General features: G+C 43.6%; 1 protein-coding gene across 2 annotated transcripts in view; it reads right to left on the minus strand.

Annotated features, from left to right (window-relative positions):
• Nucleotides 1-5279: 5279 nt before the first annotated feature.
• LOC105487723 (cholinergic receptor nicotinic alpha 9 subunit) overlaps nt 5280-27030 on the minus strand; it is a 28476-nt gene continuing 6725 nt past the window's right edge. The window contains exons 2-6 of one of the 2 annotated variants that reach the window (XM_011751322.3): nt 25017-25139; nt 24578-24723; nt 23169-23323; nt 11490-12022; nt 5280-6948 (exon numbers count right to left, since the gene is read on the minus strand). In XM_011751322.3, coding sequence (XP_011749624.1) covers nt 6407-6948; nt 11490-12022; nt 23169-23323; nt 24578-24723; nt 25017-25080 — 1440 coding nt within the window. In that variant the 5' untranslated portion in view covers nt 25081-25139 and the 3' untranslated portion in view covers nt 5280-6406. Of the gene's footprint in view, nt 6949-11489; nt 12023-23168; nt 23324-24577; nt 24752-25016; nt 25140-27030 lie in introns of those variants that run through there. The other variant, XM_011751323.3, reaches the window with a different exon arrangement.

Raw genomic sequence — 27030 nt, forward strand, 5'->3', positions numbered from 1 at the left:
TCTCCCTAAGCCCATATCCAACTAGCCTGTCTATTCTAGGTCCTAAATATTTTGTGATCTGTAATCTTTTCCATTTTCTTATTCCCACCGTCTTGGGTCAAGCTTTCATTATCACTTCCCTAAATGGGTGAAAAAAAAAAAAAATCCCAACAGATCTCCCTGCCTCTTACCACTTTTCTCTACAGTCTTTTAATTGCCACCACAGTCTTATTTCTTACACATTGGATACTGAATTGGTTTTCTATTGCTGCTGTAACAAATTACCATACACTTAGTGTCTTAACCCACGTTTGTTATCTTAGAGTTCAGGAGGGTCAGAAGTCTGGAATGGATCTCACTGGGCTCGAATTACGATTTCAGCAGGGCTGCTTTCCTTTTGGAGGCTCTAGAGGACAATCTGTTTCTTTGACTTTTCCGATTTCTAGAGGCTACTTCTCACACTGTTGGTTCATAGCTTTTTTCCTCCATTTTTCAAAGTCAGCAACATTGGCTGAGTCCTTCTCACAATACCATCTCTTTGGTTCTCTCTCTTCTGCCTCCCTTTCCTACTTAAAAAGATCTTTTTTTTTTTTTTTTTTTTTTTTTTTGAGACAGAGTCTCGCTCTGTCGCCCAGGCTGGAGTGCAGTGGCCCGATCTCAGCTCACTGCAAGCTCCGCCTCCCGGGTTCACGCCATTCTCCTGCCTCAGCCTCCCGAGTAGCTGGGACTACAGGCGCCCGCCACCTCGCCCGGCTAGTTTTTTGTATATTTTAGTAGAGACAGGGTTTCACCGTGTCAGCCAGGATGGTCTCGATCTCCTGACCTCGTGATCCGCCCATCTCGGCCTCCCAAAGTGCTGGGATTACAGGCTTGAGCCACCGCGCCCGGCCTTAAAAAGATCTTTATCCACCTGGATAATTTAAAATTATCTCCCCACCTCAAGGTCAGTTGATTAGCAACCTTAACTCCTCATTGCCTGGTAACTTAGCACATTCACCAGTCCTTCACATTAGCACTTGGACATCTTTGGGGGACCACTATTCTGCCTACCACAGGTTCAGTAGAAATTGAAGAACTCATACTTGTAATTCCAGAGTCTTTGGGAGGCTAAGGTGGAAGGATCACTTGAGGTCAGCCAGGGCAACAAAGTGAGACCCCATCTCTATAAAAAATTATTTAAAAATTGAATGCTGGCTGGGCAGGTGGCTCACACCTGTAATCCCAGCACTTTGGGAGACTGAGTGGGAGGACTGCTTGAGCCTAGGAGTTTGAGACCAACCTAAGCAACATAGTAAAACCTCATCTCTATGAAATACAAAAAAAAAAAAGTAGCCAGGCATGGTGGTGCATGCATGTAGTTCCAGCTACTCAGGAGGCTGAGATGGAAGGATGACGTGAGTCCAGGAAGTCCAGGCTTCTGTGAGCCATGATTGCATTACTGCACTCCAGCCTGGATGACAGAACAAGACCCCAACTCAAAAATAAAAATAAGGCTGGGCGCAGTGGCTCACGTCTGTAATCCCAGCACTTTGGGAGGCCAAGGCAGGCAGATCACCTGAGGTCGGGAGTTCAAGACCAGTCTGACCAACATGGAGAAACCCCATCTCTACTAAAAATACAAAATTAACAAGGCATGGTGGTGCATGCCTGTAATCCCAGCTACTTGGGAGGCTGAGGTAGGAGAATCGCTTGAACCCGGGAGGTAGAGTTTGCAGTAAGCCTAGAGAGAACCACTGCACTCCAGCCTGGGCGACAGAGCAAGACTCTGTGTCAATAAATAAATAAATGAATAAACAAATATAAATAGCTGGACAAAATAGTAAATACATAATGATTATAATTATAGCAAATAAACTAGACATATAAATATGATTTAAGGAAAATAATAGTAAATGAATAGTTGTTATTGCTATGATTGTGGAATTTGAGTAATTGTTATTCTTTTTTTTGTTTTGTTTTTTGTTTTTGCTTTGAGACAGAGTTTCGCTCTTATTGCCCAGGCTGGAGTGCAATGGAGCAATCTCGGCTCACCACAACCTCTGCTTCCTGAGTTCAAGTGATTTTCCTGCCTCAGCCTCCCACGTAGCTGGGATTACAGGCATGTGCCACCACACCTGGTTAATTTTGTATTTTTAGTAGAGATGGGATTTCTCCATGTTGGTCAGGCTGGTCTCGAACTCCTGACCTCAGCTGACCCACCCACCTCGACTCCCCAAAGTGCTGGGATTACAAGCATGAGCCACCGTGCCCGGTCTGTTATTCTTTTATATCCTGCCCTTACTATAGTGTGACTGTATAACTGAGGCAGAGGCAGGAACTGCTTGCTATCTACCCAACATGTACTCTCTCCTTCCTTCCTATAAAGATAGCATTGATTGTCTTTGGGAAAGTAAAACCGTTCCAAGATTTTCTTGTATGTGATTCATTTCTAGGTAATGAGTTACAAAAGACAGTCATGGATATGCTTCTGCTTCTAGAATTTTCATTTATTTATTTTATGTATTTATTTATTTATTTTGATAGAGAATCTTGCTGTGTCGCGGAAGCTGGAGTGGAATGCGGTGGCGCGATCTCAGCTCACTGCAACCTCCGCCTCCTGGGTTCAAGCAGTTCTCATGTCTCAGCCTCCCGAGTAGCTGGAATTACAGGCGCCCACCACCACACCTGGCTAATTTTTGTATTTTTCATAGAGATGGAGTTTTGCCATGTTGGACAGGCTGGTGTCAAACTCCCAACCTAAAGTTGATCTGCCCACCTCGGCCTCCCGAAGTGCTGCTGGGATTATAGGCATGAGCCACTGCGCCCAGCCTAGAATTTTAAAAAATTTTTATTATTGTATTTTTTTTAAGAGGGAAGTTCGGCTGATATGTCCCTTTGGACTTCCATACTTTTTTCTTCATTCGGAATGTGGCTGCAAAGCCTACAGATGCAACCGCCTTTCTGTGACCACGAAGCACCAAGCCTCAGGCTGTTGGACTTCACTTCCAAATGAAGGAGAGGAAAGATGGAAAGATCCCCGGGCTTTGCAGCTCTGGATTTATTTTTGTGTGAGATGAGTAACCTCTGTTTGCTTAAGTTATGGCTCATTGGGTTTTCTGTTATTCACAGCCAAATACAACTCTAACTGATAACATTACTTCTATAATCAAAATAAAATTAAAGAAAAAAACTTGTCTGATTCCATTCTGTGACTAAACAAGGTTTCTTCCTTTGTTTTTTTTTTTTCTTGTTTTTTTTTTTTCTTGTTTTTTTTTTGAGATGGAGTTTTGCTCTCGTTGCCCAGGCTGGAGTGCAATGACGCGATCTCGGCTCACTGCAACCTCCGCCTCCCAGATTCAAGCACTCCTCCCAGCTAATTTTGTGTTTTTAGTACATACGGGGTTTCTCCATGTTGGTCAGGCTGGTCTCAAACTCCTGACCTCAGGTGATCCACCCACCTCAGCCTCCCAAAGTGCTGGGATTACAGGGCTGAGCCACTGCGCCCAGCCTGGTTTCTGTTCTTCTAAGCTCTGCTCACACTCTCCTTTCACCAATCCTTTCTAATCCTTACCCTCATTTCTTTCTTTGTCTAGCAAACTACTACTCAACCTTCAAAAGTCCGCTTAAGACCGGAAACAGAGGCTCACGCCTGTATCCCAGCACTTTGGGAGGCCGAGGTGGGCAGATCATCTGAGGTCAGGAGTTCGAGACCAGCCTGGGCAACAGGGTGAAACCTCATCGCTACAAAAATACAAAAATTAGCCAGGAGAGGTGGCACGTGCCTGTAGTCCCAGCTACTAAGGAGGCTGAGGCAGGAGAATCGCTTGAACCTGAGAGGTGGAGGTTGCAGTGAGCCGAGATTGCACCATTGTACTCTAGCCTGGGTGACAGAGCAAGATTCCCTCTTAAAAGCAAACAACAACAACAACAACAAAAAACTTCAACTCAAATGTTGATGTTACACTCTGCAAAGTCTTTCCGAAACTTTCCCTCAAACAGATTCATCATGATTGTACCCCTGGTGTTTTGTCCGTGATTCTGTGATAGCACGTTTTACACCTGACTATGTTTGCCTATTTCCTTGGTATCTCTTCCACTGAACTGTGAGCAACATGTGAGCAACTGGAGGGTAGAAGCCACGTTTCACACTTGCTCCCTTCAAGGCAGCTGGCATACCACTAACTGTAAGTCGGTGCACAATAAATGTTTTCTGGAATGAGTAAACACAAGAATTAAAAAACAATGCCAGCCGGAAGCGTTGACTCACACCTGTAATCCCAGCACTTTGGGAGGCTGAGGCAGGTGGATCACGAGGTCAGGAGTTCGAGACCAGCCTGGCCAATATGGTGAAACTCCATGTTTACTAAAAATACAAAACATTAGCCGGGTGTGGTGGTGCACACCTGTAGTCCCAGCTACTCAGGAGGCTGAAGCAGGAGAATCGCTTGAATCTGGGAGGCAGAGGTTGCAGTGAGCCAAGATCATGCCACTACACTCCAGCCTGGGCAACAGAGCGAGACTCTGTCTCAACAACAACAACAAAAACGATGTCTATATGTTTAAACCAAACATTGTCCTCCCCTTCCTAGGTTGACTCCTGTTTTCTCTCCACCTCTGTTTGTTTGTTTGTTTTTAACTGGAAAAAGAATAGTTGACGAGTTGGAAGTTAAGGAATGTCTCACAGTGTCACCTAGGCTGGAGTGTAGTGGTGCAATCACAGCTCACTGCAGCCTCAATCTCCTAGGTTCAAGTGATCCTCCCACCTCAGCCTCCCAAGTAGCTGGTACCACAGTTGTCTGCCACCATGCCCAGCTAATTTTTAACTTTTTTGTAGAGACAAGTTCTCCGCATGTTACCCAGGCTGCTCTGGAACTCCTGGCTCAGGCAGTCTTCCACCTCAGTCTCCCAAAATATTGAGACTATAGGGCCGGGCATGGTGTCATGCCTGTAATCCCAGCACTTTGGGAGGCCAAGGTGGGCAGATCGCTTGAGGCCAGAAGTTCCATACCAGCCTGGCCAACATGGCAAAACCCCATCTCTACAAAAAATACCAAAAAAATTAGCCGGGTGTAGTGGCACACATCTGTAGTCCCAGCTACTAGGGAGGCTGAAGCAAGAGAATTGCTTAAACCTGGGAGGCAGAGTTTGCAGTGAGCCAAGGTCATGCCACTGCACTCCAGCCTGGGTGACAGTGAGACTCCCTCTCAAAAAAAAAAAAAAAAAAAAAAAAGAAAAGGGATTATAGATGTGAGCCACTGCGCCCAGCCTTGGATCATTTTAATCTAGGTGGGAATGGGGGGTGGATTTGAAGTCACATTTTATTGAAAGTAGGAAAGAAGTTGAGACATACAGGAAGTAAATTAGGGCAGAAAGTTCAGAATTAAGAACAAGAATCTCTCAGTCTCTCCTATGCTAAATCATAATTTGTCATGGCCTAAAGCAGGGTGACTTTAGCAGACGTAGCCCAACTCTGAGTCCCAGTGCTGAGGGCTGAGTCCCAGTTCCACTTACACCTTGTTGGATGTTGAGGAGGCAGGTCACTTATACCCGCCTTTTAAGCCACAGTTTCTTTCTCTGAGAAAGAATAGTAATACTCACCTCCCCAACTCACAGAATTGTTATGAGGATCCAAGTGATCAGACTTGTGCATAAGAATTGCTGTGACACCCAATAAAATGTGAATCATGTCGCTTTTATTACATGTAGGAAAAACGTGATCCATGTTTGGTGAAAAGTTCAGTGAATGAATGGATGAGCCCAGCTTGCTAATCACCTTATTTTGATACAAGACAGGAAGAACCTCATCTATCATATTTTAATCAAGGGGTAAATGCAGGAATGACTTCATCTTTTGGGTTTATATAAAACATAACCAACATATACAACCTCACCATTATGAAGCAAGCTCTTTCCCCGTTAAACAGCTGATGCTTAGACTTTCTTCACATGGGACAAAAGCTTTTATTCCACTATTTGAGATATGACTTCAAATGCACTATGCCTGAATAAGGTACCATTGAGACTTAAATCACACTAACATATATATGACTATTTCATTTTTTAAAGCATGGTTTAAGGGGAACTAAGGGGAAAACGAGTTTGGTTTGTTTTGCCTTTTTGTTTTAAATTTTACCAGTAAAGTGTATTTTGTTATCTGTACTGCCAAAGAGGTGAATCATTGTATAAACTAGAGGCCAGTCACCCACCGCTATGGTGGGCTATAAAAGGTCTCTTTCCCTATTTCTTCCATCTTCCTACCCTTGAAATTTTGGATCTCCTGCTTAATTTGACAGGGTAGAAGCTTCGACATTGATTTGAGGTTAAAAATAAAACGTACAGACAACATAACCCCTAAATTATAGACGAACAAAAATCTTGGAAGAACACTGGAATAGATCACAGGGAATTGTATGAATTTCTACCGAGATAGCAAAGCCAATATCTGTGACTAATCCGCTCTTGCTATGATCAAAATAGTCATCACAAGCACCATGATGAAGAAAACCCACATGAAGAATCGGTCTATGACTTTCGCCACCTTCTTCCATTCACTGCCTTTGGAATTGGTGGCCTTGTGGTCTTTGAGGCACTTGGCGATGTACTCGATATTCCTCGTCAGCACTTTGTACTGTGCACAGTAACTCTCGGCCTCCTGAGGGTTCTCACCCTGGCAGCCCAGGTCGTTCTTTAAGCGTTTGTTCATGCCCTTCTTTCTGGAAAGGTCTTTGTTCCTGGCTGTTTTCGGGTTAGACTCTGGGAGTTGGCTGTAAACTTTCGTGGGGTGGTCCCGCTCTCTACTGTGGTGCGGGCTGAGGCAGCTTTCACCCACATCATAGACAAACAAGACCCTGGACATGTATTTCAGGATGACCACCCTGGCCCAGTGTGGCACTGGCCGGGCCTCGGCCCCACAGAAGTGGATATTCATCACCATGATGGTCAAGGCAGTGGAGGCTGTGATTAGGGCCATCGTGGCAATGTAGTATTTACCTGGAATTAAAATAACAACTGTAACTGAATTTGCTTTAAAATGGTCCTCATACAGCCATGAGTCACTTAACAACAGGGATATATTCTGAGAAAGTTATTAGTCATTAGGTGATTTTGCTGTTGTGTGAACATCATAGAGTGTATGTCCACAGACCTAGATGGTATAGCCTTCTACACACCTAGGTTGCACGGTATAGACTGTTGATTTGAGGCTACAAATCTGTGCAGCATGTTACTGTATTGAATACTGCAGGCAATTATACACATGATTATCAAACGGTTAAGTATTTGTGTGTCTAAACATAGAAAAGATAAAGTGAAAATTGACATTATAATCTTATGGGACTGTTGTTATATACACGGTCTGTCATTTACCAAAACATTGTTATGAGGCACATGACTATATTTGGCTTAAAAAGAAACAAACACTCTTTCTAAGGAGGTGTTATACCCTAGTGGTTACTAGTATAGACTTTTTTTTTTTTTTTTTTTTGAGACAAAGTCTCACTCTGTCGCCCACGCTGGAGTGCAGTGGTGTAATCTCGGCTCACTGCAACCTCTGGCTCCCAGGTTCAAGCGACTCTCCTGCCTCAGCCTCCCAAGTAGCTGGGATTACAGGCGCCTGCCATCACACCCAGCTAATTTTTGTATTTTTAGTGGGGGGGGTTCGCCATCTTGGCCAGGCTGGTCTCGAACTCCTGACCTTGAGTGATCTGCCTACCCCGGCCTCCCAAAATGCTAGGATTACAGGTGTGAGCCACCGCACCCAGCTGTAGTATAGACTTTTGAATCTGACTTCCTGGATTCAAATCCCAGCTGTATCACTCCCTGCACTTGTGGCCTTCAGCAAGGCATATAATCCTGCTAAGCCTCAGTTTCCTGGTCGTAAAGTGGGCATAGTAATAATATCTAACTCGCAGGAATATGAGGAGGCTTAATTGAGATGACACATGTGAAGTTCTCAGCACTGTTCCTGGCTCGAAATTAAAAAGTTTGGAAATATTTCCTGAGATCATGAGGTGAAAAATTTTTCCACACTCAACAAACAAACAATTAATGAACTTGACCAGTTCTCAGAACTGTCTTCAGACCTCATTAATATGAAAGCCAATTGCTATTGGGTAAGAAAGGAGACTGTGTCACTATTAGTCCTCAAACTGTGATTATATAAAGCACATGTTGATGAAAAAGTGAAATTAAGGAAGGAAACAATTAAGATAAGGCTACAAATTTATGAAATATAGAATAAAAATCCAAGAAGATGAACAAAACCAAAAGCAAAGTTTTGAAAAAGTAATAAAATTGATAAACCTTTGATAAGACCACTTACAGGATAGAGAGAGACATACAGGAAGGGAAAGAGAGAGAGAAGATGGAAAAGACTTATAAAATAGTACAATATTATAAATAACTGTGTAGTCGGGTGCGGTGGCTCACACCTGTAATCCCACCACTTTGGGAATCCCAGCACTTTGGGAGGCTGAGGCTGGTGGATCACTTGAGGTCAGGAGTTGGAGACCAGCCTGGCCAACATGGTGAAACCCCATCTCTACTAAAAATATAAAAAACATTAGCCGGCTGTGGTGGCAAGTGCCTGTGATCCCAGCTACTCAGGAGGCTGAGGCAGGACAATCACTTGAATCCAGGAGGCAAAGCTTGCAGTGAGCCGAGATTACGCCACTGCACTCCAGTCTGGGCAACAGAGCTAGACTATGTCTCAAAAAACAAAAATAAAAATAGCTGTATAATAACATATTTGATAATCTAGGTGAAACTGCTGGAAAAATGTCAGGTGTCAAAATTAGTGCAAGAATAAAGAACACTTTAATAGAAATAGGAATCAATCAAACACCATCCCCCCACCAAAGGCTCTAGGCCCAAAAAGAATTTATAGGTGAGTTTTACCAAACTTTCAAGGAACAAATAATTCCCATCTTATGCAACTTGTTCTAGAAATAGAAAAAGAGGGAAAACTGCCCAGTTCATTTTGTGAAGTCCATTTGACCTGATTCCAAAAGTGACAAGAAAAGAAATATTAAAGCCATTTCACTAATCGACATATTTGAGAAACTTCTACAAAATATTAGCTAACTGAATCCAACAGTGTCTTAAAAGGATAATGTATCATAAAAAAAGAGTTTGGTCCAGTTATACAAAAGAGTTCAACATCAGAAGACTTATTGATGTAATTCACGACATTGATGAGTAAAAGAGAAAACTCACATTATCTTAATAGATGAAGACAAAGTATTTGATAATGTTTATCATCTACTTATTATTTGTCAAAAACTCTGAGTTAATATATGAGACATTTCTTAAAATGGTAAAGGTCATGGGCCAGAAACCTATATCAAGGGCTACATTTGATGCAGAAAACCTAAGCATATTTCTGTAATATTGTGAACACATTCCATGGGTGCTATGAATAACAAATTATAATTGTTAAATAAATGTTCTCAAGATCTGTGTGCACTTTTCCTAAAAAGATAAATTTCAGCCAGTTGCGGTGACTCACACCTGTAACTTTGGGAGGTCAAGGTGGGAGGATCACTTGAGCCCAGGAGTTCAAGACCAGCCTAGCCAACATAGTGAGACCCTATCTTTTTAATTTTTTATTTTTTTTCTACATATATATATTATTTTGAGACAAAGTCTCACTCTATTGCCCAGGTTGGAGTGCAGTGGTGCAATCGTGGCTCACTGCAACCTTCACCTCCCGGATTCAAGTGATTCTCCTGTCTCAGCCTCCCAAGTAACTGGGATTACAGGCACACACCACCATGCCCAGCTAATTCTTTTTATAGAGACAGGGTCTCACCATGTTGGCCAGGCTGGTCTTGAACTCCTGACCTCAAGTGATCTGCCTGCCTCGGCCTCCCAAAGTGCTAGTATTACAAGCATGAGCTACCATGCCCAGCCTTCATTTTTAAATAATAAAAATAAATTAAAATAAAATTTAAAAATATAAATTTAATTTTAAAAATATAAATTTCATATTTTCATAAAAACAGAACAAGAAATTCCTGTGAGACATCTGTCTTTAGAAATTGTGCCAGCTTGCTAGATAATGTCACTGCCCAAGAAGAGAGTGGGACCGTCCCATGATCTTTCCTCGAACAGGGCTATGATCATCACTGCCAATCATTTCTGCCTCAGGAGAGGTAATAAAATGCCAATACATCTCCTTTTTATTAGAGGACGAAAAGCCTTCTGTGTTTAATTCTGAAAAAGAGGGCTGTGTGTGTGTGTGTGTGTGTGTGTGTGTGTGTGTGTGTATGTATTTTGCAAGGAGAGACATAAAAAGGAACATATCTCCAAATGGAGAAGCCACTGTAGTATCATCTCAATATTGGGTAATTGGACTCAGTAAAGAGTAAAAGGGCAAGGCAACATCTCTTGATTTTGGACTCTAAGTTCCTTGGTGTTCTAGAATTTCTCCTTATTGCTTACTTTAAGGAACTCAAACTTAGATCTAGCTTGATTCTGGTAAGCATCTGTTACAACAGCAAGTCCTTGAGATGGAGATGTTGGATCTCAAGGGTATTGGAGGCAGAAAGTAGACATTAAAGAGGATAGGAAAGCCCTCAGAACAAGCTAGGCAAGGATAGGGGAGGCAGGGGTGGTACCCTCAGTCTGCACTCCAGTCCTTGGAGGGACATTTCATTATTGTAGATTTTTGAAAATTTAGTCTGCTTTGGAATCATCTCAGATTCTCAAATCTTGGCCAAGTTGCTAAATCAAACTCTCCGGGTGTAGGAACTTGCATTTTAATAAGCTCTTCCACTGCTATTATACCCAATGCAGATGAAATTTTTCTGTTAAGGGTAGACGTCAGGCTTAAAAAGCACATCTTTCTGCCATGTTTGCCACTCTTCCCAAGAAGAAAGCCCTTGTCACATGAAATGATAACAATAGTCACTGTTTACTCAGTACTTACCATATGCCAGGGCATGCACTAAGCAGTGACACACAAATTTTACAGATGATGAAGCAGAGACTAAGAGAACAAGTAACTTGCCTAAGTTTGATCAAGGAGTGAACAGTGAAGTCAGCATTCAAATGCAGGTTTCTTTGACTTCAAAATCAGGTTTTAACCTCTGAGTCAGTGGATTTCAGACTTAAACGGAAAATGCATCAGAATCACTCAGAAGCTTGTTAAAACAGGACGCCAGGGCCTTATCTCCAGAATGTCTGATTCAGTAGGCTTAGGGTGGGCCCTGAGGTTTTGCGTTTCTATAAGTTCCCAGGTGATGCCAATGCTGTACATCTGGGAACCACCACTTTGAGAACCACTGCTCTAAAGTGTAATGCTTTTCATTGCTCTTTTGTGTAAACCCAGAGACCATAAGACCAGTTTTGATTCCAAAAGCCTTATCTATATTGAAAGATGCTAACTGCAACCACCAGAAAAATTCGAGACAGTCTGTATTGAGTCTGAAATTGGCTCCATTGTTTCAAGTTTAAAGGCACACACACAACCTTAAAGGCATGACCCCAGGCACTACAAAGCTGGGCTTGAAGTGGAAGACACTTAAACTCACCTATCAGGGGGACATTTTCTGAGGCCGGCATGATTTCTGCTACCATTAGTTGAAATACAGTCATGGCCAACAGGATGGTCACTCCCAGGGAGACCTTTTCTCCAGATGCTGCTGGGAGATAAAAACTCAGAGGAGCCAGAAAAGATATGAGGACACATGGGATGAGGAGGTTGACAATATAGAATGAGGACCTCCTCTTCAGAAGGAGGGTGAATGTGACATCCGGGTAAGGCTCAGAGCAGCAGCCATAGGAGATCACATTCTTCACAGCAGGCATGCCATGGACCTCCCATTCCACATCTTCAATGAAGTCAGAGAGATCTCCGCTGTCCAGGGCGTTGAATATGTCTACCTGATTGCCATTGTAGGTCCAGGAACCAAAAGTCAGGTTGCACTGCTGGTTGTCAAAAGGGAAGTAGGTGACATCCACCACACAGGAGCTTTTGGTGATGGCCGGTGCATCCCAGGTGATCAGCCCATCATACCGCAGGACCACATTGGTGTTCACAGGCTCTGAAGATTCATCGTCAGCCCTGGAGGTCAGATGAGGAAAATGAAAGCCACATGCTAGGAGAACTTGCCACCTTCCTTACCCCAGGCAGCTCACTGTGCCCATCACTTCAGTGTTTTGGCCATGGAACACCATTTTCCCTGTGATTGTTGCTCGGGAGTCTGGAATCAACTCTAATTTGTCCTTCTCCTCCATCTCCTGTAACTAGTCAGGGCCAAGTTCTCTTGGAGTCTTCCTTTAAAGCATCTCTGCTCTCTATCCCTTCCTGTCCATTCCCAATGCCACTTTCTTGGTCCAGGTGTAATGATTTGAACACGCAGACAAAAAGTAGGCCTGTCGATACTAAAATCTGCTTACTTGATTTGTTAACTTTAGACACAAGAATATTAAAATAAGCTTTTTATGGCTATTATAAAAGCTATACATGTTTATTTGTAACATTTGGAAAACTCAGAGGAAAAAAAGTCATTCACCCATAACTTTAGAGATAGTCACTTATTCCAGATATATCTTCTTTTGCTTTATCAATATTTATGCCTTGTATTTTGGGGTACAGAATTTCTATTTTTCTCTAGGGAATTACTTTTTCTCCATTGCCATTGCAAGGCAGAGGAAATGTTGGTCAAGGTGCCCCAGTGTCCCTGGCCAAAGGACGGCTGAGTGGCCCGGGCTTGGTCCAACAGATTCACCCTTTCCAGAGTTTAGGTCTTAAGCAGAGTGATCCAGAGACCAAAAACATCACCCTAGTGATGGCTCCCTATTCAGAAAAAAATAGACAGTCCCTCTTGTCTTGAACGCTAGAGCAGCCTTGGTTCTGTCCTTTCCAAGAGTTGGTTGTTTACTTTTTCCTTTATTTAAATGAGATGTGCCACATCCTTCTAACAAATTCCTATTTCACAAGGTTGCCAAAGTCAGTTTCTGACGCTTACAACCAAAAAGTCTTAACTGGTACATTTCTGTTAACATTTGGATGCATATTTTTGCAGTCTTCCTTACAATTTTTTCCCTGCAAAGTATATTTTGGCTAAATATAATGTGGTATTCTGGATTGGATCCTGGAACAGAAAAAGTACATTCACGGAAAAACTGGTAAAATCTGAATAAAGTAGTTTAGTCAATAACATTGTATTTATTTTGATAAGTATATTATGGTTATGTAAGAGGTAACATTAGGGGAAACTGCGTGAAGGGTATAAGGGAATTCTGCACTATCTTTGCAACTTTTCTATAAATCTAAAAATTATTCCCCAATTTAAAGTTAACTTGCAAAAAATAAAAAGGAAAAAAAAAGACGAAACAAAATTTTTAAAAATACATGGTCATCTGTTCATACTCTTCTACAACATTCTTTTCATGTCTAAATAGCATTCTATTATATTCCACTATATTAGATACATCATAGTTATTTAACCAGTCTACTGAGGCTTGACATTATGGTTGCTTCCAGTTTTTGTATTTATAAGCAACGCTGCAGTGGACATCTCTGTAGCTGAGTCTTTACATTTATCCACTGACCCTTTCCTTAGGTTAAATTGCTGAAAAAGGATGTGCTGGGTCAGAACAGGCATGTTTTTGAAGGCGGTAAGGGATAAAAGACTACATATTGGCACAGTGTACACTACTCGGTGACAAGCACACTAAAATCTCAGATTTCACACTATACAATTCATCCATGTAAGTAAAAAACACTTGTACCTCAAAAGCTATTAAAATAAAAAATATATTGGCTGGGCGTGGTGCTCATACCTGTAATCCCAGCACTTTGGGAGGCCGATCACTTGAGGCCAGGAGTTTGAGACCTGCCTGGCCAACATGGCAAAACCCTGTCTCTACTAAAAAAGTACAAAAATTAGCCAGGCATGGTGGCGCACACCTGTAGTCCCAGCTACTCGGGAGGCTGAGACAAGAGAATTGCTTGAACCCAGGAGGCGGAGGTTGTAGTGAGTCAAGATTGCACCACTGCACTCCAGCCTGGGTGACAGAATGAGACTTCGTCTCAATAACAACAAAAAAATAATAAAATAAAATAATGCATGTCTATATATATTTTTTAAAGAACAGACATGTTTTTAAGGTTTTTATTTTTTCCACTCATTAGAAATTGGGTGCCACAATATTAACTCTAATCTACTCAGGAGGAGGAGGAGGTATGGACTGAGTTAACTCCATACCCAAGCAGATCTTTAATTGTGAGTGTTTGTGAAGATAACAAAATAAATTTTTTGAAAATGCCTGAAGCTTCCTCCTGCAACAGTGAGAAACGTGTACAGTTAGCTATAAGTGAGAACTAGACCTGAACTGAGAACACTGCTCACCCATCCTACTTCCTTGGGGCAAGAGGAGAGATCTGGGGATCAGAGAGAATCTGTGTGGGGCTAGGACAATTGCACTGGGCAGGGTCCCTGTAGGAAATAGATGGCCTACTCCAATTAGATAAACTGAGGAGAGTTTAAGAAAGGGACTGTTCACAAAGGTATGGATACGATGCAGAGAAACCATTCCTGGACATGAAGAGGTGAGGAGAAAGTGCAGTTACCAGAACCTGGAAGGAAAGATTTGCGTGAAGAGGGTCACCATGATAGCAGTGATGACTTTCCTTCAGGGAACACATCCAGGCAAAGATAACCTCCCAGGAAGACAGTGAGGGAATATACACGCTAACCTCACTCTCTCTTCTCCCTGCAATTGCCCACTGATGCTCCACATTGGCCAAACCCAACCCCAAGCCAAAGGGCAAGGGAACCTGCTGACCAAAAACATCACCCCAGCTACTTTGGAGTAGGTTGTGGGGTTTTTTGTTTGTTTTTGTTGTTGTTGTTGCTGCTGTTGTTTGTTTGTTTGTTTGAGACGGAGTCTCACTCTTGTCACCCAGGCTGGAGTACAGTGGCACCGTCTCAGCTAATTGCAACCTCCGCCTCCCGGGTTCAAGCGATTCTCCTGCTTTAGCCTCCTGAGTAGCTGGGATTACAGGTGCCAGACACCACACCTGGCTAATTTTTGTACTTTTAGTAGAGACAGAGTTTCGCCATGTTGGCCAGGCTGGTCTTGAACTCCTGACCTCAAGTGACCCACCCACCCACCTCAGCCTCCCAGGGTGCTGGGATTACAGGCGTGAGCCACCGCGCCTGGCCGTTTTTTGTTGTTGTTTGTTTGTTTGTTTGTTTGTTTGTTTTTTGAGACGGGGTCTCATCCTGTTGCCCAGGCTTTAGTGCAGTGGTACAATCTTGGTTCACTGCAAACTCCACCTCCCAGGTTCAAGTGATTCTCCTGCCCCAGCCTCCCGAGTAGCTAGGATTATAGGTGTGCACCACCACGTCCAACTAATTTTTGTATTTTTAGTAGAAGCAGTGTTTCACCATTTTTACCAGGCTGATCTCAAACCCCGACCTCAGATAATCTGCCTGCCGTGGCCTCCCAGAGTGCTGGTTTCACAGGTGTGAGCCACCGTGCCTGGCCTTGAGTAGTTTAAATACATTGTATTAAAATATATATATTTTTTGTAGAGACGATGTCTCACCATGTTGCCCAGGCTGATCTTGAGCTCCTGGCCTCATACGATCCTCCTGCCTTGGCTTCCCAAAGTGCTCGATTACGGGTAGGAGCCACCGCGCCCAGCCAAGACATTATTATTTAATGACTTCATGATCAATATCTTATTGTTTATCTCCCTGGTTTTTTTGATCATATCACAGCTCAAAACTTGCAGTGGCTTCCTATAGCCCACACAATACTTCTACACTTCCTCAGTTTAGTGTTCTGGATATTCCATGATCTGTTCCCATCTCACTTTCTAGCTGTGTGCCTTCTGCTGGTCTCCTTCACTCCCACTCCACCAGTCAAGACTGAAATCCCAACAAACCCTGTGAGTTTCTCTTACTTAAACTCTTTCTTCAACTCGTAATGGTCCCCCTTTTCTGCATGTAGCAGTCTAACACATCCTTCAAGACTCTGCTCAGAGGCCACCTCTGTGAAGCCTTCCCTGCCTCTCCAATCAGGTATCTTTCCATCCTTGAAGGGCCACAGCACTTTACTTCTGTGTTATAAGAGACTTGCATTTTTACCTTGCATTATAGTTTTTACATACATAGCTTATTAGATTGTTCCTTGAGGTCAGAGATTGGGTCTTAAAATGCTCATTTACTTCTCATAAAAATATCATGGAGATTTGAGTTCAGAACCTGATTCAGGTTTCATAACCTTAGGTGGGTTATATCTCTGTCACTCACCTGTAAAAGTGGGCATTATAAAACCTTAAGGCTTCTTTTAAATTTTTATGTTAAACAAACTATGTACATTAATTTCTATTGCTGCTGTAGCAAACTACAACAAACCTAAACCTAATGTCTTTTTTTCTTTTTCTTTTTTTCTTGAGATGGCATCTCACTCTGTCGCCCAGGCTGGAGTGCAGTGGTGCCATCTTGGCCCACTGAAACCTCCGTCTGCTGGATTCAAGCAATTCTCCTGCTTCAGCCTCCAGAGTAGCTAGGATTACAGGCTCCCACCACCATGCCTGGCTAATTTTTTTGTATTTTTAGTAGAGACGGGATCTTGCCATGTTGGCCAGGCTGGTCTCAAACTCCTGACCTCAAGTGATCCACCCACCTCAGCCTCCCAAAGTGCTGGGATTACAAGCATGAGCCACCGTGTGCAGTCCCTAATGTCTTAAAACAACACAAATTTAGCATCTTAACAATTCTAGAGGTCAGAAATCCTAAAACCAATGTGACCAGGGCTGCATTCCTTCTGGAGGCTCTAGGGGAAGATCTGGTGCCTTTCCTTTTCCACCTTCTAGAAGCCACCTACATCCCTTGACTCAGGGCCCCCTCCTCGCATCACTAACCTCTGCTTCCTTTGTGGCATTGCCTATTCTGACCATCTCATCTCCCTCTTAAAAGGACCCTTATGTTTACATTAGGCCCACCAGGATAATCTCCCCCATCTCAAATCTTTAATTCAATCATACCTGCAAAGTCTCTTTTGCCATGTAAGATAAATCTTACAGGTCTTGGGGATTAGGATGTGGACATCTTTGTGGGGGGCATTATTCTTTCTATCATACTTCGTAAAGCCCCAACTCCATGCAGACACATAGTAAGTGGCCAATATGTATTAATTTCTTCCCCTTCCCTCTGTTTCTAACTGTGTTTCGTGTTCTCAATTAAAACATGAAAAAATTACAGGGACAAAAAGTAAGCTGGAGGTTGGGAAGGCATGTTTAATAATATAACCCTCACAGAATATTTAAATTGCTTTCCTCTTACCTTCCCTTTCCTCAGCCCCTCAGAGGCCTTCAGGCAGAGATATGGTTTGGCTGTGTCCCCACCCAAATCTCATCTTGAAATGTAGCTCCCAGAATTCCCACATGTTGCGGGAGGGACATGATGGGAGGTAATTGAATCATGGGGGCGGGTTTTTCCTGTGCTGATCTTGTGACAGTGAATAAGTCTCACGAGATCTGATGGTTTTATAAAGGGGAGTTCCCCTGCACAAGCTCTCTTGACTGCCACCATGTAAGATGTGACTTTGCTCCCCATTTGCCTTCAGCCATGATTGTGATGGCTCCCCAGCCATGTGAACTGAGAGTCCATTAAACCGCCTTCCTTTATAAATTATCCAGTCTTGGCCATGTCCTTATTAGCAACATGAAAACAGACCAATACAGGCAGCCCCTTCTCCTCTTCTGTATCTGATCAAAGACTGAGCTAACTTTAGTTGTTTTGCAATTGAGCAAAAACGACTTTCCCAGCGTTGGCTGTAAGAAGCCCATTCCTGGGAACTGGAGAGGAGCAGGCTGGTGAATGAGGGAGCAGAGAGAGTCGCCCAGTGTTTTCAGTCCCCAGAGTGCCTGGAACCTCAGCATAGACTTGTCTGTTTACTCAGTCCCAGGATCCCTTCCTCGTTCATCTCCAATGTCTCTGTCTTTCACATATTCACTTTTCCTTCCTTTCCATATCAAAAAGAAGTTCCCCCCTCTCTTGCTGGCTAACTTCCCTTCCGGTCCTGTGAGTCCTCTCCTTCCATGCCTCCTTCAGGATTTTGCCTCCTTTGGTCCCTCTTCTCTCTGGTCGCTCTAGCCACTTTCCAACTCTGTTCGCAAGTCTCTCCTGCCAAATTCCTTTTCTCCCTGGCCCTTCTACCTCTCCCATCTCCTTCCACGCACTGCTTTCAAAAGTAACTGATACCTGCTGTTGTCCCGTTTCTTCTTGCTTTTATTTCTTGACTCCTGCATTTTGATGTCTTTCCGACAAGTACAACTAGGCAAATCTCAAGACTTCTCCTAAGTCTTCATCTTCTTTAACTCTTCCCAAACATTGGGATTATGGGTTGTTCCTAGACATCCTCTCTTCCCTTGGTTTTTATGACATGACTCTCTCAGTTCTCCTTCTACCTCTTTAACCACTAATTCTAAGTTTCCTCTATAAATTCCTTAAATGTAGAGGTTTTTTCAGCTTTATCGTCAGCCATTTTCTTTCCTTCCGTGAATAGTTCTATAGGACTTTAAGGGCTTTTGGCATCTCCATTAGCCCTGACCATTTCTCCAGGTTTCAGATTTGCCTCCGCAATCTCATTATTGGACACTTCCTTAGGGATGTTTCTTTGGTTCCCCAAACTGAACATCAAATTCATCCTCTTTTTTTCCAAACCTGTTTCTCTTCCCCCTCCTTTATTTCCAGTCTCATTTGGAAGTCTTGCCATTCTCTAAATCATCTTATATGGCTAAGGATAGCTACATAAGCTGGCCTTAAAGCTAAATTCTAGACAAATTCTTTTGAATACAATAGGGCACCCAGTTCCTCACCAGGTCTAAAATCCAACCATTAAAACTGCTCATTAAAATCCAACCACTGGGGCCAGGCATGGTGGCTCATGCCTATAATCCCAGCACTTTAGAAGGCCAAGGTAGGGGGATTGCTTGAGCCCAGGAATTTAAAACCAGCCTGGACAACAGACAATATAGTGAGACCTCATCTCTATAAAAATTTTTGTAAAAATTAGCTGGGTGTTGTAGTGCATACCTGTAGTCCCAGCTACTCAGGAGACTGAAGTGAGAGGATCACTTTGTTACCCATGGAGGGTCTCAACTACAGGTCATCCATGTTCTTGACATTTTGAACAAAGAATTGGACAAAATGCACAAATAAAGCAATGAAAATACAAAACAATGAAAGAAACAATAAACGCTCAGATTTATTGAAATGAAACTACACTCCAGAGTGGGTGTAGCTCAAGTAAGCAGCTCAAGACCACAGGTTACAAAATCTTCTGGGTTTTAAGTACCCTCTAGAGGTTTCCCATTGGTTGCACCCTATGTAAATAAAAACTTGGCCCACAACCAATTGGAGGCTGAAGTGAAGTTACACCCTATGCAAATGAAGATGTGATCTACAACCAATCAGAGGCTGAAGTGAAGTTATAACTCATGCAATGAAGACTTGGTCTGTGACCAATTGGAAGCTGAAGTGAAGGCTCTCTGTCTCCAGACCCTATTGAGGAGAATACTGTCTCAACTTGAGCCCAGGAGGTCAAGGCTGCAGTAAGCTACGATCACACCACTGCACTGTAGCCTAGGTGACAGAGCAAGCCACCGGCCCCCCCACCAAAAAAAAAACCTGACCATGAAAACCCTGCCATAATGAATTCAAATTTAAAATTTCTGTAATCTGATTTTACCTAATCTAAAAATGTCAGTGGCCTTATATTAGCCACTATACTAACCATATACTAATACTAAACATTCCCACCAGAACTTTGAGCCCCAATTCATTAATTTCTCTATTGATTTACTGAAAGAGCCAGTATCTACATGAACTGTTACATTGCTAAAAAGCTCACTATTTCTTGGGACAATTTGTTGCCGAAGTTATTAGGGAAATTTTTTTTTTTTTGAGAGCTTATCTTCCCTTTGGTTTCTACCGATTATCTTGGGTTTTGTCTTCTGGAACATTGTTCTCTTTTTTCCACCCTACTTTCTCTCTGATTGCCTAAGGTAACCATCATCAAGTCTTCAAGGTTTCTCTCTTCCAAACTAAGCATCAGCAAATTCAACTATTCTTCCGTGAAGTGGCATCCAGGCCCATCTCCTTCCTGATCACTCCCTACCAGTCTAGCCCCATGGATTCGGGCACGAACAGTGACTCTAGATGCAAAGCCTCTTCCTGCCTGGGTGTCTTTACTACACTGGACTGATTCACTTACTCCCTACCCCTATTTCTCCTTCTTGCCACAACTCAGGAAGCCCGTTGTGTTGCCTATGACATTCTCTACCTGCTTCTGAGAAGCAGTGATATTGTATCTGACATCAGTAGAGTCTACAGAGTCAGAGATTCAGCTGGAAGGACTGAGCTCAGGGAAATAGCCATGACTAAGGGCCCTTCTTTGCCGGATCCTGTAACACTCTTCCGTTTTCATTTCGATTTGTTAAAGGCATGAAGATGTCATCCAACCGTAGCTCCTTTTAGAGGTTCCTCTACACAGCAAAACTCTGAGAAGTTGTACTGAGAAGGAGAAGGCAAAGGAGAAGAGAGAAGCAGAAACAGAATTGTCCATGACAAGAGCACAGAGATGACTGAAGAGTCAACCAGAGGAACAAAAAAGAGATGATGAATCAGTGTGGTGAAAGGCTCTGTGTAAAGGAGTGGGGAGTGGGGAAGGGAGAATGAGGACAGAACCGACCAAAGCCACAGTAGGCTTGTTTGAGCTCATGAGTACATAACTGGCTTCTCTAATAAGGGAGCAGTGGAGTCAGTTTAACTTAGGGTGCCTTGTAAGCTTGCAAAGAAGCATTTCAGTAAGACATGGTCACCGCCTCAGCCAATCAAAACAGGAGAGGAGAACCACCATTCTGTTTGATTTCTGGAGAGAATTTTTAGAACTTACAGAATGCTTGCTGGCACAGCAGCTCGTGCCTGTAACCCCAGCACTTTGGGAGGCCAAGCTGGATGGATCGCTTGAGCTCAGGAGTTCAGAACCAGCCTGGGCAACATGGTGAGACTCTGTCTCTACTAGTAAAAATTAAAAAATAGCTGGGCATGGTGGCATGCACCTGTAGTCCCAGCTACTTAGGAGGCTGAGGTGGGAGAATAACCTGATCCTGGGAAGTTGAGGCTGTAGTGAGCCATGATTATACCACTGCACTCCAGTGTGGGTGATAGGAGTGAGAGCTCGTCTTAAAAAAAAAAAAGAATTTACAGAATGCTATAAGAGGTCATCTGTGTCAATGAAATTATCTTTCTTTTTCTTTTTTTTTTTTTTTTGAGATGGAGTCTCACTCTTGTCACCCAGGTTGGAGTGCAGTGGTGCAATCTTGGCTCACTGTAACCCCTGCCTCCCAGGTTTAAGTGATTTTCCTTCCTCAGCCTCCCAAGTAGCTGGGATTACAGGCACCTGCCACCACACCCAGCTGATTTTTAAATTTTTAGTAGAGACGGGATTTCACCATGTTAGCCAGGCTGGTCTTGAACTACTGACCTCAGGTGATCCACCTGCCTTGGCCTCCCAAAGTTCTGGGATTACAGGGGTGAGCCCCCACACCCTGCCTGTATCAATGAAATTACTCTCCTGCACTCTGCGGACTAGAGAGTGGTAATGGACATTGTGGCTTGTGTTCTTGCTCTCTCTCTCTGTGTGTGTGTGTGTGTGTGTGTGTGTGTGTGTGTGTGTGTGTGTGAGAGAGAGAGAGAGAGAGAAAGAGAGATAGAGAGAGAGAGAGACAGAGAGAGTGAACACGGGCAGGGAGTGTAAACTGAAGGAATAAAGCTCAGTACTTGAATGTTATCTTCCTGTTATCTTCCTTGGGAAGGGATACAGACCACTCAGAGTGGGGAATGGACAGAAAGAACAGGGCTATGATTCCAGAGGTCATGACCCTTAGATGAGCTCTCTGAGTAAGGAGTGAGACTAAAATCCAGGCTGCAACCCACCCGTGTTGCTTCCTTAAAGGAAATCCATGCCCACTGGAAGCCTCTACCCAGGGGAGCCCCCTGAGCTGCCCCTCATTCACATCCTTCTGAGCCACAGAGGAACCTTCCCACTCCACAGAAACGGGTCCAGAACAAAAAGAGAGAGAAGCTCCTTCGACAACAGGTGGGGCCACTGAGCTTGAACGGTGACCAGAGATCTGGTATTTTTCTCAAAATGCTGCCCATGGACCCACAGTACCTACGTCTTCCGGAGCTTGTAGAAATGCAGAATCACAGGCCGGCCCCATACCCGTGGAATCACAATCCGTATTTTAACAAACTCCCTGGGAGATTCATATGCACCTTCCAGCCTGCGAAACATAAATCTTACCTACCCATTGTGCAAGGCCCCTTGCTCTGAGACTGGGAAAAAGTCACTTTGTATCCTGTAAACTGGTTCATCCTCCACTCCATGCAAAACCCCAAATCCACAGGTCAGTTTCTAGATGGCCCATTCCAGTTTAATTAATTGTTGATACATGATCTTGGATGGTGAATGTCACTGTTAAGGGTTGAATTGTGTCCCTGAAAAATTCACATATTGAAGTCTTAGCCCCCAACACTCAGAATGTGACTTGATTTGAGAATAGCATGATGGAAGATGTAATTAGTTAGGTTAAGATGAAGTCACGCTGGAGTAGGGTGGGCATCTAACCCAATATGACTGGTGTTCTTATATAAAAGGGAAATTTGGACACGGAACACACAGGAGAATGCCATATGAAGATGAAGGCAGAGCTCAGAGTGACGCTCTACAATGCTAAGAACACCAAAGACTGCCAACAAACCACCATTAGCTAGAAGAGAGGCCTGGAACAGATCCTCCCTCACAGCCCCCAGTGGAAACCACGCTGTCAACACCTGCATCTCAGACGTCTCAACTCTAGAACTGTGAGACAACACGTTTGTGTTAAGTCACCTAATTTGTGCTACTCTGTTACGGCAAAGTTAGTCCTAGCAAACTAACGCAGCCTCCACTTTCCCACCTGAAAAAGGGGCATGTAGATTGATGGTTTCCTTCCAGCTCTAAGCTTTTATGACGTATTATTTCCTGATCTAAGATTCTATGACTGTTATTTCAGGAGTCCTAGGAACATGGATTAATATTTAATTTCATGCATGTTTTAAACATTCCTTTTTCATTATGTTTAAATTCTATGAAATCAACACGTTCGTGCCTGAAAAGCCTCAGTTCTGAGCTGCACTTACTTGTTATATAAGACGATGTCCGGCCTCCACACGAGGTCACTGGGGATCCTGATGGAGTCTAGGCCATCATACTGATCTCGGTCCCACGTGAGATAGGCATCGTGCCAGATTTGGCGGATCCACAAATAGGCGGTCAGAATTTGGTTTCTTTCATCCTACACAATGAATGCAGATGTAACTTTACCTAGCAGACACTTGAAATGTCTTCCATTGATAGGACACTTGTTCTTCACAATAGGAATTTCACAAACACTCATCTATTTTCAATAAGTAAGTGAGAGCTTTATTCTTTATTTATTCTATACCCTTGATTGACTACCAAGATCATTCTTTTCCTCCTAGATTTAGTGTTCAGAATGTAAAGTGGACAAATATTTAAGTCTTGATATCTTTGCATGGATCAACTGCCCATATTTCCTGAAAATTGATCAATGAATGACGTACTTGAAAGCAAAAGTCAGGAAATAACAACGTGCAGAAGGAAAATCTTTCAAGTTTCATAACATTGTGTGATTAAATATAGATAAGCACTAATAAGCTATGCCATCTTAAAACACTACCTTTTTTAAAAAAAATTGAGATTGGCCAGGCGCGGTGGCTCATGCCTGTAATCCCAGCACTTTGGGAGGCCGAGGCAGGCAGATCACGAGGTCAGGAGATCAAGACTATCCTGGCTAACACGGTGAAACCCTGTCTCTACTAAAAATACAAAAAAAATTAGCCAGGCGTGGTGGTGGGCACCTATAGTCCCAGCTACTCAGGAGGCTGAGGCAGGAGAATGGCGTGAACCCGGGAGGCAGAGCTTGCAGTAAGCCAAGATCACACCACTGCACTCCAGCCTGGGCAACAGAGTGAGACTCTGTCCCCCCATCCCCCCCACCCTGCCAAAAAAAAGGATTGAGATTAAATTCACATTAAAACTCACCATTTTAATCATTTTAGAAGGGAACAATGCACTGGTTTCCAATATATTCACAATGTTGTGCAACCATCACCACTGCCTAACTCAAGAGCATTTCTTTCCCCCGCAAAGAAACCCCATAATCATTAAGAACTCACTGGCCATTTTCCCCTTCCTCCCCGCAGACCCTGGCAACCTCTATGCTGTTTTCTGTATCTACGGATTTACCTATTTCGGACATTTTATATAAATGGCAGCATACAGTATGTAACCCCACCTTTCCTTAGATTTTCTAAGACTGTTATGGTTAATGACCAGGATTAGGTAACATTTCGTGAAATTAATTAGTTTTGTAGAAAGCTTCCTTTTCCCGGCGTTCTCTTCTCCTACCAGCTTGCATACGGAGCTATCATTCCCTCAAATTCCCAGTTAAGATATTCTCTTTAGAAAGCATGGTTGTTTATCCTCTGAGAATCATTCCACAGAGTCAGCACCATGTATTACTCACCATATCCTTAATCTGAGAGAGCGTAATCTGCAGTGTGACATTCAGGACTTTATCTGTATCTTCCACTGGACGAAGAGCATTGGAATAATCTTCAAAAAGGTCATTAAACAACTTCTGAGCATATTTTCCATCTGCCGTCTCCACAGCTACTCAACAAGAGGGATCTGGATCAACCTTCAGAGTGTTGTATGTATTTCAAGACAAAGAACACAAGACTGAGGTCTAAAATGGGGGATGGTCCAGCACTGGCGAGGGACAGCTTTGGGTGGATGGATGAGTTGTTTTTCTGGCATGCCCTACCAAGGTCAGAGGCAGTAGCAAGCACGGAGCCCTTCCATGCGGTGGAATCATCTGTTTTGTCTTCCCCGCCCTGCCCCACCTCCCACCAAAGCAATAGCCCCAGATGAGACAAGATGGTTACATGTCACCAGCCGCTCACCTCTCAGTCTGGAAGCAGCAAAGTAAATCCAGCAAAAGGAGATGCAGGAATGGGACCAGTTCATCCTTTTCCTGAGCCTCTATAATAAAGTCTCGGTCAGGCAGCGTGGTCTTCCGCTTCTCCCTGTGAATACGAAGGATCTGGGCACAAGGAGCCCACACTGCCGCAGCCTTATGGCAGCAGCTGGAGAGCTCAGGCTTGCATTGCACGCAGGACCTAGATCCTGAGATCCAGGCCTGCCCTCCCTCCCCTCCAGTAATTTGAGACTGGCAACTCCAGTGGCTGAGATGCCGGGAACCCAGGGTGCGTTAGGTCCAACAGTGCTGTTCTGGGGGGCCATCTAGGGTCCCTAGCCACTCTCAGCAGAAACAACCAGACAGAAGAGGAGGTAGATGCAGGCAGCAGGGGTATGCCTGACACCCCAGAGACTCCATCTAAGCAGAATGGGAGCTTTCTACACCCACCATGAGCAGATTCAGCCTGAGTCTGGGGACTAAGGGAAGCCTAACGGATTGAGCCATGGGACGGCTGTCCAGAAAGACTACGCGCTTTTAGCAGCGTTTGAAGAGGGAAAGAGACACGGTTCTATGATCTCCAGAATATATTGGCATTTTGGTTTTTCTCTGCCTCAGCTTCTGATCCCTCCGGCAGCTGTCCCTCTGGGCACGGATCTTGCATAGTAAATGTTTGTGAGTATATGTGTGAAGGGGTGTGCTGGATGGGTGGATATTCACCCACTTAAGAAGCAGCAACACTGTGAGTTGGATTTGGACTTGACCCCCTGGGTTCGACTGCCAGCCCAAACCCTGACGAGCTCTGTTATTCTGGATAAGTCACCGAACCTCTCTGAGCCTTCCAGAACTACAGACTGGGGAAAATAATATTTCCTCTCTCTAGAGCTACTGAGGTATCTGTATGTGAAAGCACTTTCTAAATATCAGTAATTTTCATATTTGATCAGCTTTGCAGATCCAGAATTTCTATGTTTACCAAGTCACACAGGATTTACCAGCTCAAAAAAAAAAAAAAAGAAAGAAAAACTGGCTCAAAGGCTGACCAAATCAGCATGAGAGTAATAACCAATGGTGATACTACTAATGATGATACCCTTTGCATTTGAATGCTACTTCATATAAAATTTCAGTCATTTCTCATGTGTGATATAATTTTACTCCTTTAGAAAAATGTCAATTTTCAATTGCTCCTTACTCTGTAAACTCATGTCTGCCCTTCCTATTGCCTGGAGAATCTGCTTTGGAAAACCATATTAAGATAATTTGGTTGCCTGGAATCGAAGCGAGGAAATTGGATAGCTCTGTTTCATCAGGTTACAGCCGCCTGATGAGTCACCCCATCCCTCTTCGGGAATGTATCCTTTGAGTGGAACAGACACTCCAGCCAACGGCAAAGTGTTTCTTAATTGCCTGTCCCCTTGTGTTGCTTGTGAAGACATTATTTTTCTGACGTCCCTAGTCTGACTCATTCATCAAATGACACAGTTCCGGGTGCCCACGCTCAGTCCTCCTTCAACAAACCATCCACTTTGGAATCTCAGAGGTGGAAGGTACTTTTGAAATTGAGTTTAATTTCCATATGAGGAAACTGAGGCCCAGGGAGGCAGAGTGGCTTCCCTCCAGCAGTGATTGGCCAGAAACAGGATCCAGGCCACCTGCCCCAATCCACTGTGCTCCCCGCCCCGTTAACAATGCATCTCTTCCTTCTCATCGTCTTTCATCAATATGGCTTTTGATGTCAGGTGGGTGGTGACTTTCTTGTGTGTAGAGGATCTTTACCTTATATGTCTTTGATTCCTTACAGCACTCATAGGGAAGAATTGTAGTTGACACAGGGCCTACCTTGAATGGTGTCGCCTCCCTTCCTATCCCACTCCCCTCCTTTCAGGGTCTCTTCTCCCCTCAGGGAACCTCTTTTAGGTTGAAGTTGCTGAGAACGTTTGCCCATTGGGGTCCAGTGTCCTGGGGGGCATCCCTGACTCCATTCCAGGAGGATGACG

The sequence above is a fragment of the Macaca nemestrina genome, chromosome 3 (genome assembly GCF_043159975.1).
Source record: "Macaca nemestrina isolate mMacNem1 chromosome 3, mMacNem.hap1, whole genome shotgun sequence".
NCBI lineage: Eukaryota > Metazoa > Chordata > Mammalia > Primates > Cercopithecidae > Macaca > Macaca nemestrina.